Genomic DNA, 16,015 nt, shown 5'->3' with positions numbered 1-16,015 from the left:
GGTTTACAATAGAAATATATTACATCGACATATGTTTCTTGAATGCAGTTTTTACACAATATCATACAAACATGGACTCCAAATCTTGTCCTTATTTTAGTATGCAACAGCGGAAGCTCTTAATATTCACCTGAGAATAAAAATGTTTTAAACGTCAACAAAAATGTTGGTGAGTTATAGGTTTAACCTATATATATCAAATCGTAACAATAGACCACAAGATTTCATATTTCAATACACATCCCATACATAGAGATAAAAATCATTCATATGGTGAACACCTGGTAACTGACATTAACAAGATGCATATATAAGAATATCCCCATCATTCCGAGACACCCTTCGGATATGATATAAATTTCGAAGTACTAAAGCATCCGGTACTTTGGATGGGGTTTGTTAGGCCCAATAGATCTATCTTTAGGATTCGCGTCAATTAGGGTGTCTGTTCCCTAATTCTTAGATTACCAGACTTAATAAAAAGGGGCATATTCGATTTCAATAATTCAACCATAAAATGTAGTTTCACGTACTTGTGTCTATTTTGTAAATCATTTATAAAACCTGCATGTATTCTCATCCCAAAAATATTAGATTTTAAAAGTGGGACTATAACTCACTTTCACAGATATTTCTTTCCTTGGAAATAAGACTTGGCCACGGATCGATTCACGAACCTATACAAATATGTACATATATATCAAAGTATGATCAAAATATAATTACAACCATTTTTATTATGATTTAAATATTTGAGTGTATTAAGTCAGCTGTCCTCGTTAGTAACCTACAACTAGTTGTCCACAGTTAGATGTACAGAAATAAATCGATATATATTATCTTGAATCAATCCACGACCCAGTGTATACACGTCTCAGGCTAGATCACAACTCAAAGTATATATATTTTTGGAATCAACCTCAACCCTGTATAGCTAACTCCAACATTACTGCATATAGAGTGTCTATGGTTGTTCCAAATAATATATATACATGGGTCGATATGATATGTCAAAACATTTGCATACGTGTCTATGGTATCCCAAGATTACATAATATATTAGAATACATGTATAATACAATATAAGTCTCGTTTCGTAATTCTTGAGTTAGTAGTCTTGTTTTTACATATGTAGTTCATTGTTAAAACACTTAATGATATATTTAAATATAATTTTATCATGTTAAATATAGTGTATCAATATCTTAATATGATACATATGTATTTAGTAGACGTTATCATAACGATAATCGTTATATATATCATTTCGAGTTTCTTAACTTAGTAATCTCATTTCTTATGTATATCACACATTGTTAATATATTTAGTGAGATACTTACTCATCATAATCTTATGTCAACCATATATATATGTCTATATATACCACAACATGTAGTTTTTACAATTTTGTAACGTTCGTGAATCGCCGGTCAACTTGGGTGATCAATTGTTTATATGAAACTTATTTCATTTAATCAAGTCTTAACAAGTTTGATTGCTTAACACGTTGGAAACATTTAGTCATGTAAATATCAATCTCAATTAATATATATAAACATGGAAAAGTTCAGGTCACTACATATAAATCGTAGTAGGGGAGACCTCAACCGTCTGTTGAGTTTCTGAACAATCATTTCTCAGTACATATTCAGTGATAAGTAGGTGACTACCCTCAACCGCTGTAAATCTTTCCATGAATTCCTCATCATGATATTTACGCTTTGTTAGTGTGATCATCTCTATCTAGAATTAGGCCAATAACGTCTACTGACACATTATCAATCATCCTGTATTACTTGTTTTTCACAACTTACATGTCAGTCCAGTATTGCAATCACTTCACCATAACATAGAATAAGCAACTCATTTTCAGGTTTTTCCAAATTTTTTTTGGATTTTCCATTTTTCAATTTTTATTTGTTTTTCTGGTTTTTTCGATTTTTATGTCTTTTTGATTTTCTCTGTACAAAAACATAAAACTATCTAAAAACATAAGCAAATATGCAGAAATATCATCAAATACTAATCTATCATGCAAATGACAAGAGAACATGCAAAAGACCTACTAACTACCATGCAAAGCTACACATATTATACAAGTAGTTTCAAGTTCTTCACAACTCAGTCTCTTGGTTAGGTTCCTCTGTGTTAGGAGCCTCAGTTTCAGGAACCACGTCGGTAAGCAATTTAATACCTATTTCCTTTAACAGAAAATTAAAGCGTGGTTTATCAAAAGCTTTTGTGAAGAGATCAGCCCTTTGGGCTGTAGTGTCTATCTGCACTACATCTATCAACTTTTTCTCATAGCAATCTCTAATGAAATGGTATTTAATCCCTATATGTTTCGTTTTAGAATGATTTACGGGATTTTTAGTGACAGCTATGGCAGCAGTATTATCAACATAAATAGGAGTGTTAGAAATTTGCAAACCGTAGTCACGTAGTTGCTGTTGAATCCAGATGACCTGTGATGTACAGCTGGCCGCAACAATGTATTCTGCTTCACAAGTGGATTGAGCCACTGCTGTCTGCTTCTTACACTGCCAGGTAACTAGTTTGCTACCCAGAAATTGACAACCCCCTGATGTTGACTTAAAATCTTTCTTACAACCTCCATAGTCAGAATCACTATACGCTGTGAGATCAAAACCATCCTCACACGGATACCATAACCCTAAACTCGGTGTATCTTTCAAATACCTCAGAATCTTCTTAACTACTAACATATGATGAACATTAGGATTCGCCTGATAACGGGCACACAGATAAACCGCAAATATTATATCTGGTCGAGAAGCTGTAAGATACATTAGAGAACCTATGATTGCCCTGTATAACGTTTGGTCCACTGAAGCACCCTCACAATCAGGTGATATCCCATGATTCACAGACAACGGAGTCTTAGCTGGTCTTTCTGCTTCCATTTGAAACCTCTTCAGAATATCAGCAACATACTTGGTTTGATGCAAAAAGATGCCTTTATCCGTGTGAGCTACCTGCAGACCTAAGAAAAATTTTATCGTTCCCATTGAACTCATTTTGAACTTCTGCTGCATGACCTTCTCAAACTCATCAACCATTCCCTGATCTGTTGACCCGAAGATAATATCATCAACATAAACCTGCACTAACATAAGATGTTTTCTCTTCTTCTTGATGAAAAGTGTTTGATCAATGACAGCTCTCCTAAAACCGTTTTCAAGCATATAGTTGGACAACATTGCATACCATGCTCTCGGAGCTTGGTGAAGACCATAAAGTGCCTTTTCAAATCGATAAACCTTTTCTGGGAAATGCGGGTCTTCGAAACCAAGTGGTTGTTCAACAAACACTCTTTCATTGATCTCTCCGTACAAAAATGTACTTTTAACATCCATCTGAAAAACTTTAAATCCCATGAAGGATGCAAAGGCCAAGAAAATCCTGATAGCCTCCAGTCTCGCTACCGGAGCAAATACCTCATCATAGTCAATTTCAGGGATCTGTTGATATCCCTTCACCACCAATCTAGCTTTGTTCCTGATAACAATACCCTGTTCATCCTTCTTATTTTTCAAAACCCATCGAAGACCATAGGGCACACAACCATGTGGTGGATTGACTAGCTTCCAAACCTTTAAATTTTTAAATTGTAACAGCTCCTCTTGCATTGCACTAACCCACTCGTCATACTTCAATGCCTCATAAGCATCTTTAGGTTCAATTTGATACACATAACATGAGTGAGCATGCACAAATATTTTTCCTGTCTTATTCAGTGATGAATAAAAGGCTGTCACTACATTTGCACTCTCTGTCTGAACATCGTCTGCTACTGTTGAACTTACACTTGTCACGGGAACCTCTGATGTAGTCAGAACTCCAGATGTAGAAGCTTCATTAGACTTCGCTTGAGGAATACTAATGTGAGGAATGCCTCTTGAATCCACATAATAATCATCAAGACGTTTAGGTGGCAGAATAACACGATTGGATCTACGTACACCTCCTGCTTCAGTTGGCGGTTCAGGAACTGTTACAGTTGGTGGTTGATTATATAGAGGATTAAGATGTTCCTCTATCAGTCGCGTTCGACTAACTTCCTCGTCATCTTCAAGCTCACTCTCTTCATCTGTATATATTACCCCGTTCTCATTTGAATCAAAATTACCTCTAACACTCTGCGGACTTGGTTGCAAGCTAGAAACCGTATTCTGAACTTGCACTGGAATAGTAATAACATTCTCAGTAGAGTTTTGAGAATCAAACAATATCTGAGTTAGAATTTCTTCCTCTGTAGCATCTGGTGGAAGATTGAAGGAATCAAATAACTTATCATATACAAACTGCCATGTGAACCCTTTACTAACACGAGGCGGAGCATTGAGCTGAATATCGACCTCATACCGTTCTTCCACACACTTTGACTCAGTATTATACACTCTTTTGTTCGGATTCCCATATCCTAAGAAGATACCAGAGACAACCTTTGAATTAAATTTCCCTCCGGCGTCTCGTACCAGAATAGTACAAGAAGCACCAAAAGGTTCAAAATGCTTAATATTAGGCTTTCTCTTGTGTAACAGTTCATAACAAGTTTTTTCATGTCTCTTCACCACTAGAACCCTGTTCATCACATAACATGCTGTACTCACGGCTTCACCCCAGAAAACAATAGGTAGACATGAATCAGCTAGCATAGTTCTTGCGGTTTCAATCAAAGTCCTATTCTTTCTTTCAGCAACACCATTTGACTGTGGTGTATAAGCAGGACTGAACTGTTGTTGTATCCCCTTCTCATTACAAAACTGCAGCATCTGATTGTTCTTAAATTCCGTACCATTATCAGTACGAATCTTCCTAACCTTTAACTTATATAAACTTTCGAGCTTCAGAATCAAAACTTTAATATGATCGAAAGTATCTGACTTGTGTTTCAACATCACAACCCACGAGAAACGGGAATATTCATCTGTAACTACCAAGCAATAAGACTCTCCGGTGAGAGTTTTACAGTTAACTGGACCAAAGAGATCCATGTGCAACAACTCCAAAGGAATGTTAACTGAATGATGTTTCTTGGTAGCATGTGACTTCTTAGTCTGTTTTCCCTGTTTACATGGAAGACATACTTCAGGAATATGAAAACTCTTAACATTCACACCTTCAACTAATTCATTATGGACTGGATTATTCATCTTCCTTAGACTCAGATGACCCATACGCTTGTGCCAGATAATCGACTCCTGTTTAGTAGCTTTAGAAACGAAGGCTTGATGGCATGTAGCTGCTTTAACATGAGCCTTACGCATATCAAGGATATAGAGATCCTTGAACCTTGGAGCCGTCATCAGAATCATGTCTTCCGGAATTACAAACTCTTTTCTCAAAATATAACAAAACTTATCATCAAAAGCAACTGTATACTTTTTGTCAGCAACTTGTGAAACTGAAAGTAGATTGTTCGACATCTGCTCTGATACCACTTTGTAGACGATCTAGGACCTTAGATCAAACGCTATACCTAGATTAAGGTTGGAAAACAATAAACTAGGATGAATCGAATACGAGTTTCACTTTGGGATCAATCTAACCAACTAATTGTTGATATAATCGACGCCTAGATGATTGTATTCGGTTGGGGTATGGTCTGGGACAATAGTAACAGCGAATAACGACGGCTAGAGGGTGTAGGGTGTGTAACCTAACAATGTAACTCAACACCCGTATTTATATATAGTTACAGCGACCATCGGCCGGTGGTCTCTGACCTACGGCCGATGGTGATAGTCCCTCGACCGATGGTCTCTACCATCGGTCGATGGTCTGAGCTGCCAACCAAACAGCTCGAACCATTTTACGTCATCACATAAATCAAATCAACCACAATGTATTAATGACGATATCCTTACACGACTGAAATAGTAAATATAATACGAATAGAACATATTACATAATAGAATTTGAGATTATGCACCAACAGTCTAAGCGTTAGGTTGTTTTACAGAAATGAATGCAACAAGGGTGTTACAAAATTTTTTTAGCAGGGTTTCTTCGTTCTGTGTGCTAAAATATTGGGCCTCTAGTTGCCCATCGGCCTCTGTCTCTCATAGGCCATCAAACAATATTACGGTATCTAAATAGAAAAGTAACCGTTACTTTTTACACTATTTAATTTTTGTTTTTTCTCAAAAAAACAAAAACAAAATAAAATTAAAATAAAAACCGCTAACCCGCCAAATCCGGCCTCGTTCTGATCCTGTGCCTGCTTACAGTACTATAGTTGGACACTTGGACCAATGTAATCGGGTGACAAAGCCACGTCAATGCCCACACGACTGCCACGCGTATGCTGTGTGATACGTGTTACACCCCCTTACATGTCACCGTTTCATGATAACCGTTTTCTTTTTGTTTGAACAAATCCAACATCTATATATCTTCTCTTCTTAAACATATTTAAACACAAAAGTTTCCGTACAAACATTTCTAGGAAGATAAAGAATTTATAATACAAATGGAATCACAATTGCAGCGCACTCACGATTCTCACGGCCATCACTACGACGCGCATGACCTTCTCTCCACCGACCTACAAACTGGTAATGATATTAACAAGTTACTTGATTTTTGCATTACAATTGAAAGATCATGTGACATAATGATCGTATTATTATTTTTAATTATTGTTGAAAGGTCATGATCACAATGAACAACACGGGGAGAAGAAATCAGTGATCAAGAAAGTTAAAGAAAAAGCAAAGAAATTGAAGAACACAATCACAAAGCATGGACATGGACATGGTCATAGTGGCCATGATCATCATGAAGAAACGGTTGAAGACCCTGAAGTACATGGTGCACCCAGTAAGTTGTTACTGTATCTCAATAGAAGTTTAATTTTTGAAATAATAACCGTGATTCTTGAATGTCAATATAGCCTACATACTATTTTGACTACGCTATTTTGGTAAACAATAGTTTAAGCATTATAATTTGTTTTTTTATGTATGTTTTCCGTATTCATATGGGGGATGATTTTCACACACACTTTTTTGATACTCACACACCAATTGAGTATTATTAGAAGAGTAAAATGTTAAAATAGATGTGTGAGAATCAAAAAAGTGTGTGTGAGAATCATCTCTCTATTCATATTTCATATATCAAATAATAAAAAATTGTAAACTTGTAGTATCAATATCAATATATGCTTAGAGATTGGCGAATCATTTCGTAATTAATTTAATTTATGGAATTTTAATATTATCATACCAATTAATAATTAATTTATCAATGAAAATTGTAGTGTATGATTTGGCTAGAGTGGGTGATTTGGGTGGTCCAGATTCGATATTGGCACAACCCAGGGGGAATTTGGAAAGGCCATCGGTGATGGCGGAAGATCGTTACCCAAATCCATTACCGAGCATTGTTGAATCACCGCCCGTGTCTACCGGTGCCTACGGAACCAACTTAACCGGCGTTGGTCAAACTTGTGGTAGTCAACAAGTAAATCCAGATAAATGGAGGGGTAAAATTGGACAATCAACTGGAATGGAAGAAGACCCATTTGCCCCTAACCCAACCAGGGCGGCATCTCCTGTTGTCAGCGTTACACATGACCCAACAACATACGGTATCATCTTCTATGCGTGAAGTACAATTCGAAATAACTAGTTTGACTTTTTTGACTAATATGGTGTGTTTGCAAGTGGCAGACACAAAACAGGTATTTGACTCGTCTGGCAAACGTGGCCATGATGTGAATCAAGGACAATTGAGGGGTGTTATGGGAAAATCGACGGGTATGGTACCGGATCCTCATGCCCCGACTGATAAGTATCGGATGGATTCGGATCCTTCTAACTACGAGTCTAAAGTCACTGATCCAACACACACAGGTATGAATACATTGCAAGATGTAAAAGCTTTTTTATCAATGTACTTTCAACCGAAGACATTTTATATATATGTATATATATTTTCTGCTAGTTAAATACTACGTACTATATATATATATATATATATATATATATATATATATATATATATATATATATATATATATATATATTAACGTATAATATAAAAATCTTTCGATAGGTGGCAAGAAAGCAGGTCTGTCACAAATCCGACATTCACTTGACAAATTGAGCATCCACCATGACCCGAACCACCCCCACCCTGAACATCCACCACATGGAACCCTGACCGAAAAAATATCATCGTCAGCTTCTGTAATAGCAGAGAAAGCAGCTGTAGCCAAAGATGTCATTGTTCATAAACTGGGTTATTCAGGTCATGAACAACACCACCACACGACCGGCGGATCACACGTAACCGTGCATCATCCTCCTCCAGGATCACACGGACACGTCCATCATTCTTCAGTCACCGCAGCAACAGAATATGCGCATAAGATAACGGACAAGGTGACAGAAACGTTGGCACCGGTTTATGAGAAAGTAGTGGATGCTGGATCCTCGGTTATACATAAAGTGCACGATACCGTTGCTGGAACTGGAACTGGGACCGGGACTCACCATCAACATGTGGTTCATCGAGGTGCCGAGCATATGAAGGGAGATGCTGATAAGGGTGGTGTATCGGTAAAGGAATATTTGGTGGAGACGTTGAAACCCGGTGATGAAGATAAGGAGCTGTCGGATGTGATAACTCATGCTTTACATGGGGAAAATCAACAAGAGTTGGAGAAGAAAGGTAGAGAGGACAGACGACCTGCAGCAATGGGGAGAGTGACTGAATCTATTGGAGTGCGAACTCGGCTGGGGACTGATCGTCCGTCACACCACCAACAGCAGCAGCATTCGGACGATGTGACCGCAAATAAGAATGTGACTGAAAGGTTGAGTGAAGCAGTTGGTTCGTTTTTTGGTGGGAAAGGGGACGCACCACAGGCAACATCTGGGACTTCATATGGTAAGTGTAACGCCTTGTTTTTGCACGATCATTAATTAATCTTATCAAGTTATGAAATGGGGTTTATTTTTACCGACATAACTTATTAATTTTTTTTGTTTTGTTTTGTTTGGATTTATATAGTGACAGATGAAGGATTGTCGAGTAATCCAAGAGGCGATCAAAAGTGAAGCGTCGTGAAGATGTGAACAATTTATTATATTAATCATATGATGTAGAAAGTAATGTAATTGTATCTGTTGGTTTGTTTTTGCAAGTTATAAATATGATCCTATATATGTAAGTACTTGGTTACAGTGATTTATTATAAGAAGGGTATATTAGTATTAGTATAGTACATACTACATAATAACAATAATAATTGTTTGTGGTAAATTTGTGGTCACTCGTATAAATTACCTATTTTTTCACATCTTATTGTAATGTACTCTTGCATATTATATTATATATGCACGTGTTATATTTTATGTCATTTGCTTAATGTTCACAAAAAAAGAACATGGAAGAAACTGGAGGGAGCTGTTGTAATGTACTCTTGCATACATACATACAACAGAGCTAGCTGTTGTTTGCGAGATATAAGTTTGTATTTCTTTGCCTGTGCAAACTTGTACCGATCCAAGTATTATCGAATGACATCTAAATTTAAACTACTAATCAATATCTAATTTGACACAAAAGAATATGAATTTGGCGATGTTGAAGAAAGAAGCCAATTGATTAGTCAAAAACTGTTGCTTGCTGCTGATAAGTTTGTAGTTTGCTTGCTTATGCAAAATTCCAACACAAAATTGAAAACTGCAGATCTCCATTTGTCCTTAAGCACAAGAACTCCCAAAATTCCCATAAACCCTGTTATGAAACCACTTGTAGTTGCATAAATCCATATCATTTCAAAATCATCCTCCTCCTCTTGACCGCTATCATTGTTGCCTCTAGTCACCACGACTTCATCACGGTCACACCTTTTTGTTAATGGGCTACCACACAGATCACTATTGCCTGCATATATCGAGGGATCAATAAGTGTCTGAAGCTGACTTCCAGTCGGAATCCTCCCTGACAACTTATTTTCCGATAGATTAAGATGGCTAAGAAATGTCAACCAAGAAATACTCGATGGAATCGTCCCTGAAAGCTCGTTTGAAGAAAGATCAAGAGACATCAACGAATTCATATCACCGATTTTATCAGGAATGGGACCCGTCAGATTATTGTTTGACAAGTTAAAACCAATCAACCCCGAAAGACTAGTCAACTCATTAGGTATCTGTCCCTCAAGATTATTGCTAGAAAGGTCCATGTTGACTACGTATCTCATTATGGTTGTGTACTCTAACGAAACTCCTCTCATCACCTGGATCACGCTTTGCTCGAACCCGCCTGAAAAGTACAGATTCGAACCACCTCCACTCATTCCGCGCAAGTTTCCAAAACAGTGAGGGATTGTTCCTGTTAAGTAATTGTCACCAAAATCTAAAATTTGTAGGTCGGAACTTAATTCACATAATTCTTGAGGGATTCGGCCCATGAAGTTGTTATCATGTAGCCTTAGGACGGCTAGAAACTTCACCTTTCCTCCTATCCATTTCGGTATACTTCCAGATAATCTATTCTCACCCAAATCTAATACGTTTAAACTTGTTAAATTCGATAGATTTTCTGGAAGTTCGCCATGGAAACTGTTGTTGTTTAGATGTAACCATTGTATGGAACGACCAAGTTTTCCTAGAGAGCTTGGAATGACACCCGATAGCCGATTGGAACTTAATATCATGACGTTTAAGTCGTCAAAACTCCCAAAGCAATCTGGAACGTTTCCAGATAGCATATTTTTGGAAAGATCGAGAATTACTAAATCTCTAGCATCGCATAATGAATCTGGAATTAACCCGTTGAAGAAATTGTTCTTAAGAAGCAACAATCTTGACACAAGAGCATAATCTGCCAACCGTTCAATAAAAGCACTAGGAGAGTAGTACTCTGTTGTTGGGTTAGATGGAAGGTTTGTCAATGGACCGGTGAGATAGTTATGGGAGAGATCGAGTATCGCGATAACAGGCAGCTCGCGGAACCAATCCGGAAGTGGTCCAGAAATGCTAGTATTAGAAAGAATCAGGATTACCAGACGTGTCTGTGTTCGAATCCACGGAGGAAACTCTGAATTGAATTTGCAAGATCCAAGTAACACGTTTCTTAACTGAAAAGGAGGCTCCCAATCGAGTGAAATTTTGAAGCTTAGCATGTGGTTGGAGGTTGCAGCAAGGTGTATTAGCATCGACATGTTTGCAAAATGAGCTTCGGTGATTACGCCAGATAAAGAATTGTTGGATATATCGAGAAACTGGAGTTTAGACAGCTGTCCAGTCGAATCTGGAATTGACCCTTGTAATAAGTTAGATGATAAATCAAGAAACTGGAGTTGTGAGAGGTTTCCGAGCGCGAACGGGATTGAAGACAATGAATTAGAGTTCAAATACAAGATATTCAGATTCGATAGGCGACCCATCGAGGATGGAATCGTCCCATTCAATAGGTTTTCAGATAGATCTAATCTTTGTAAAAACGCTAGTTTTCCAATAGAAGTAGGAATCGGACCAGTCAATTGATTCCCAGATAGAACTAAATCCTGCAAACTCGTTAAGTTTCCTAAAGATTCTGGGATGAATCCTGTCAGCTCATTGTAATCGAGATACAATCTTTTTAAAGCCGTAAGCCTTTCTATTGATGTAGGGATTTCGCCATTTAACTTATTGTCATTTAAAATTAATGTTTCGAGATCATATTTGGCGCATTCAGATACATTGGTCGATGGCCCCGTGAATCCCCCTTTCATATAGTTGAAAGAAAGATCCAACTGTTTTATCAAACACTGTCTCCATACACCAGTATCTTGAATACCGGAAAACCTATTTCCGGCAAGATTGAGTTCAACAACATTGTTCATCAAAGGAATAGAAGAATTGAGTTTGTTGGTCGAAAGATCAAGCACTCGTAAAGAGGTCATGTTTTGTAAAAACAATGGGAACTGACCTTCGAAGGAATTTGAACTTAGATCGAGCGTTTGAATAGTGGAGCGTGTAATGTTTGAATCAAAATGAGTTATATTGAAATGAGAATTAGAAAGGCCACAATTAGACAAGTGTAGCTCTTTTAAGGAAGGAATCATATAAAGCAGTAACTTATCAAAAGCTCCATCTCCAGTGACGTTCACTCCACTTAGATCAAGATGTTCGAGTGATAAAAGACGTGTCAACCATGTGAAATCATCGACAACTAGCTCCATCATGCTATTACGATCACTGAGATCAAGTACGCGCAATCTTGAAAGATTTCCAATCTGATGAGAAACTACGCCCGCAAAGCCAGCTGAAGAAAGATTAAGATATCTGAGCTGTCTCATTGAGCCGATGAAATCAGGAATCGGACTTGTATGAAAATAGTTCCCACTTAAGTCCAGGTAACTCAAACGAGTCAACTCAGACAACGACGAGTTCAACTCGTTTCCCTCTAACTGCTCAGAATTGGTTCTGAGATCAAGTCTAGTAACGTAACCAGTGGTATTATCGCAGCCCACGCCTAGCCAATGGCAACAGTTAATTGTTTCATTCCAAGATGATAGTCTATTTGAAGGGTCCGATATAAGGCTATGTTTGAATCTCAGAAGAGATTGCCTCTCGTGTTCAAAGCAACTGGAGCTCGTGTTATCAGCTCCACAACTTAATAATAATTTTGTAGCTACAAATATGAATAAAACAAAGAACCCAGTACTATTACTCGACTGAAATTTCATGATTTAAGTATTCAACTACACTTTGATTTGTTTATTTCATTGTGTTTGATTTTTAATAATTTATGTACAAGATATCACCATCGAACAGGTCAAAAATTGTAGGTGCATGGGCTGACTCTTTCTATACACGGTAGACATAAAAGTCAAACTTTGACTTTGCCTAACAAGTTGTAGTATTCTCTGTGGCTTCGTATTCAGAAAATTAAGATTGTGATATTTCAGAGGTAAAATGTATAAGGTGCTTATATTATATTATGTTCTTCATTACAAGGATGGAGTTCATTAACATATATGGTCTTATATCAAATCGAAGTTAATAATAAATAAATAATTAATAATTGCACTTATTACAAAAGCAAAGAAAACCTTTTCCTAATTCAATGAACAATATGAAAACATATACGTAGACATGAATGCCAATTAAATTCAAAACTTAGCATATAAAGGCATAGTAATTGTTGAATTACACTAGTGTAATAATGAGTAAATTTCTTATAGAAAAGAAAAGCAAAAATTAAGAATAGGTTCAAAAAATTCTTAGGATACTATAATAATTAATTAATAAATCAAGGAAGTGAAGGTTCATCAAATTAACCAAACCAGGCTCTTTTTAGATTGCTCGTGCTTTAATAATGTCGAAGCTCATCTCACTAGGGTCCGTTGCTTGCAACTCGACTTGGATCCCATCCAATTCTCTCTTGAATCTGTCTTTAGAGCTTGCGTACACCATCTTCATTCTCACCTTTGATGTATCTGGTGACCTAATAATAAAATAGATAATTATTTTATTGTGTTTCTTTCATTACCGCATATATAATATATAGATATAGATATATAGGTAAAACTCCATGTTTAATTATGTCATTGAATGTATGTATACCATGCAATGAAGAATATCTTGCTTTTCTGACAATTTTCGTCGGTAGTGAAGTCGAAATCAAAGACAGCATAACGACATTCATTAACTGGAAGAGAGTTTGTGAAATCCTCGTAGGTTTTGTCAGGACCGCCAATCTTGTCAACAATCACCTGTTGATCCTCGATTTTGTAGGTAACATAACGGTAGATTCTTCTCGCTTTTAACTCTAGAAACTTTAACTTACATTCATCATCAACAGCCATTCCAGACGCCGCATTTGCCTAATCCGCATATCATTACACCAACAGGAAAAGAAAAACAGGAAACAAGCGACAACACATCCATCACATATGCACATTATTGGATCATGAACAAAAAAAAATCAATCAATTAAATTTGTTAAAGCAGGTTATAATATAACGAAAAACAATATTATCATTATGAAGAGACACATACCATGTTTGGTGTTGAAGTTGCAGAATTAATATTAATTGGGTGAAGAACAAAAATGCAAAAGGATGAAAACTTGGGTACGAAGAAGAAGATCCTTCAAATCTGGAAAACTATCAAACTTGTTCCCGAGAAAAATGTGGTGAAAGTAGAGATTTTTATGGTTCACCATTCATTGTTATATTGTAACCAACAAAAAAATTAGTTACTATTCTTTATTTAATTTACTGTTAGGTTTTAATTTTAATTAATTATAATTATAATTAATTGTGGATCTTAGTACAAGTTGTGTGAGGACTCTGTCTAACTAGTGTATTTTACACACTGTCTAACTCGTACTGAAAAAAGAGTTCAAAATTGCATCCACATAGAAGAGGATTGAGAGATTAATCTTCTAAACCACAAAGTTAACCACTTTGGTTCCTTATTTCTTTTTTGGTTCTACATTCGGTTCATTAGACGCATCATAAGCTTTAGGCTCAGAAGTCTTATCTTTACCACCATCATCATCATCATCTATTCTTGTGAAGTCACTTGCCCTCTTACCATACTTTCTATTCTGTGATACAGAAAAACAAAAAACAAGTGTAAGGCGCAAACAAAAAACATTTAATTTGAGGTAGTCACCTTATTCATAATCTTTTTCGATTCATATCCATATAGCTATCTTATTATGAGTTTATAACGTACAACAACTAGAACATAGTTTAGTTGATTCTAAACTTGTTCGCAAACAAACGTAATCCTTCTAACTTGACTTTTAAAATACTTCAACACATGTATTATGACAGTATGTCAAGCTAACATAAGGATATAAAACTTGTAAACACGAAGAACACCTTAAAATCGAATATACGCCGTCTTAGTCGAACGGGGGCTGTTTTGGGTTTAATTTTAAAAACCTATCTTAAACTTTGAATTAAAAGATTTCCTTTGATGAAAAATCTTATTTTATATGGATATGAAATATATCCAAAATCCATGGTTAAACTCTAAGTGAAAGTATGTTTTTCAAAAGGGTCATCAAGATGTCGTTCTTACGACGGATATGACTATCTTCTCTTATTTGACACCTAAGCTGTATTTTCGACTATAAACCTATACTTTTTCTGTTAAGATTAATAATTTTGAGTTCGATACGAAACCATGGCAACTCGAATCACTCAAAACGGATTTGTAACGAAGAAATTATGGGTAAAACAAAATTGGATATTTTTCTTAATTTTTAGCTACGGACGTGATTTATAAAAATGGATGCTAACCTTATCCTAGCTAACTTACCTTGTATCCTACATGTATTTATACATGTCTTGTTCCCGAACTTATGGAAATACAATTTATAATAGTCGTGATTAAGTTCTACGACAATATATTATAGTCTTAATAAAGATCGTAAGGCACCATATATATATATATGACTTGATCACCGTGGATTCGTATACAAAGTTTTGACATATCATTTTGACTTCTTCTATATATATTATTGGAACGAACTATTAGACACCATTGGCAGTAATCTCGAGTTAGCTGTGGGTCGAAGTGGATTCCAAAATATTATATACTTTGAGTTGTGATCGAGCCTGAGACATGTATACAATGGGTCGCGGATTGCTTCAGACAATATACATATTATGTGTCTTATTATATTAAGACAATATATTATACTGTTAGTGAATTCTAACACAGTATACGAATTTATATTTATATATATATTTATACTGTTGAACTATTGGACTATTGGACTACGAACGTTGGACTACTAACAAAGGACAATTAAAATTATCACAAGTATCATAAGTATGGAATATTAATTATATATATATATATATATATATATATATATATATATATATATATATATATATATATATATATATATATATATATATATATATCTATCTATCTTGACACAAGAATATTATTATTAGGTTCGTGAATTTGTCAAAAAGCCAAGTCTTATCACCATCTATTCGGAAATCATCACAAGTGA

General features: G+C 35.9%; 3 protein-coding genes across 4 annotated transcripts; 1 reads left to right on the top strand and 2 right to left on the bottom strand.

The window, feature by feature from the left end:
- The first annotated feature begins 6,480 nt into the window (after positions 1-6,480).
- Positions 6,481-9,234, top strand: LOC139895653 (uncharacterized). 2 transcript variants are annotated; one of them, XM_071878180.1, is made up of 6 exons: positions 6,481-6,582; positions 6,677-6,847; positions 7,290-7,619; positions 7,696-7,884; positions 8,087-8,923; positions 9,047-9,234. In XM_071878180.1, exons 1-6 carry the CDS (start codon positions 6,498-6,500, stop codon positions 9,091-9,093), a joined length of 1,659 nt encoding a protein of 552 aa, XP_071734281.1. In that variant the 5' UTR covers positions 6,481-6,497; the 3' UTR covers positions 9,094-9,234. The 2 variants fall into 2 exon arrangements, with proteins under 2 accessions (XP_071734281.1, XP_071734280.1); XM_071878179.1 differs by lacking the exons at positions 6,481-6,582; positions 6,677-6,847 and having other exon boundaries at positions 7,245-7,619; positions 7,702-7,884.
- Positions 9,235-9,647: 413 nt separating this feature from the next.
- LOC139896885 (receptor-like protein EIX1) lies at positions 9,648-12,718 on the bottom strand. Its single transcript, XM_071879531.1, has 3 exons — positions 11,666-12,718; positions 11,417-11,593; positions 9,648-11,347 (listed from the first exon to the last, which is right to left on the bottom strand). Exons 1-3 carry the CDS (start codon positions 12,714-12,716, stop codon positions 9,648-9,650), a joined length of 2,928 nt encoding a protein of 975 aa, XP_071735632.1. The 5' UTR covers positions 12,717-12,718.
- A 608-nt stretch (positions 12,719-13,326) lies between these two features.
- Positions 13,327-13,850, bottom strand: LOC139895652 (actin-depolymerizing factor 7-like). The gene is made up of 2 exons (XM_071878178.1): positions 13,597-13,850; positions 13,327-13,477 (listed from the first exon to the last, which is right to left on the bottom strand). The coding sequence occupies exons 1-2, from the start codon at positions 13,836-13,838 to the stop codon at positions 13,327-13,329; spliced, it is 393 nt and encodes a 130-aa protein (XP_071734279.1). The 5' UTR covers positions 13,839-13,850.
- Positions 13,851-16,015: the final 2,165 nt, after the last annotated feature.

Source organism: Rutidosis leptorrhynchoides, chromosome 3 (genome assembly GCF_046630445.1).
Source record: "Rutidosis leptorrhynchoides isolate AG116_Rl617_1_P2 chromosome 3, CSIRO_AGI_Rlap_v1, whole genome shotgun sequence".
NCBI classification, from domain to species: domain Eukaryota; kingdom Viridiplantae; phylum Streptophyta; class Magnoliopsida; order Asterales; family Asteraceae; genus Rutidosis; species Rutidosis leptorrhynchoides.
This window is presented reverse-complemented; position numbering and strand designations above follow the sequence as displayed.

Coding starts and splice junctions, on each gene's coding strand:
- LOC139895653 (XM_071878180.1), top strand. CDS start 6,498: ATGGAATCACAATTGCAGCGCACTCACGATTCTCACGGCCATCACTAC. Junction 6,583..6,676: donor CTCCACCGACCTACAAACTG/GTAATGATATTA, acceptor TATTGTTGAAAG/GTCATGATCACAATGAACAA. Junction 7,885..8,086: donor CACTGATCCAACACACACAG/GTATGAATACAT, acceptor ATCTTTCGATAG/GTGGCAAGAAAGCAGGTCTG.
- LOC139896885 (XM_071879531.1), bottom strand. CDS start 12,716: ATGAAATTTCAGTCGAGTAATAGTACTGGGTTCTTTGTTTTATTCATA. Junction 11,594..11,665: donor AAATGACAATAAGTTAAATG/GCGAAATCCCTA, acceptor ATGAGCTGACAG/GATTCATCCCAGAATCTTTA. Junction 11,348..11,416: donor CTCGATGGGTCGCCTATCGA/ATCTGAATATCT, acceptor GAAACCTCTCAC/AACTCCAGTTTCTTGATTTA.
- LOC139895652 (XM_071878178.1), bottom strand. CDS start 13,838: ATGGCTGTTGATGATGAATGTAAGTTAAAGTTTCTAGAGTTAAAAGCG. Junction 13,478..13,596: donor AAGATATTCTTCATTGCATG/GTATACATACAT, acceptor TTTTATTATTAG/GTCACCAGATACATCAAAGG.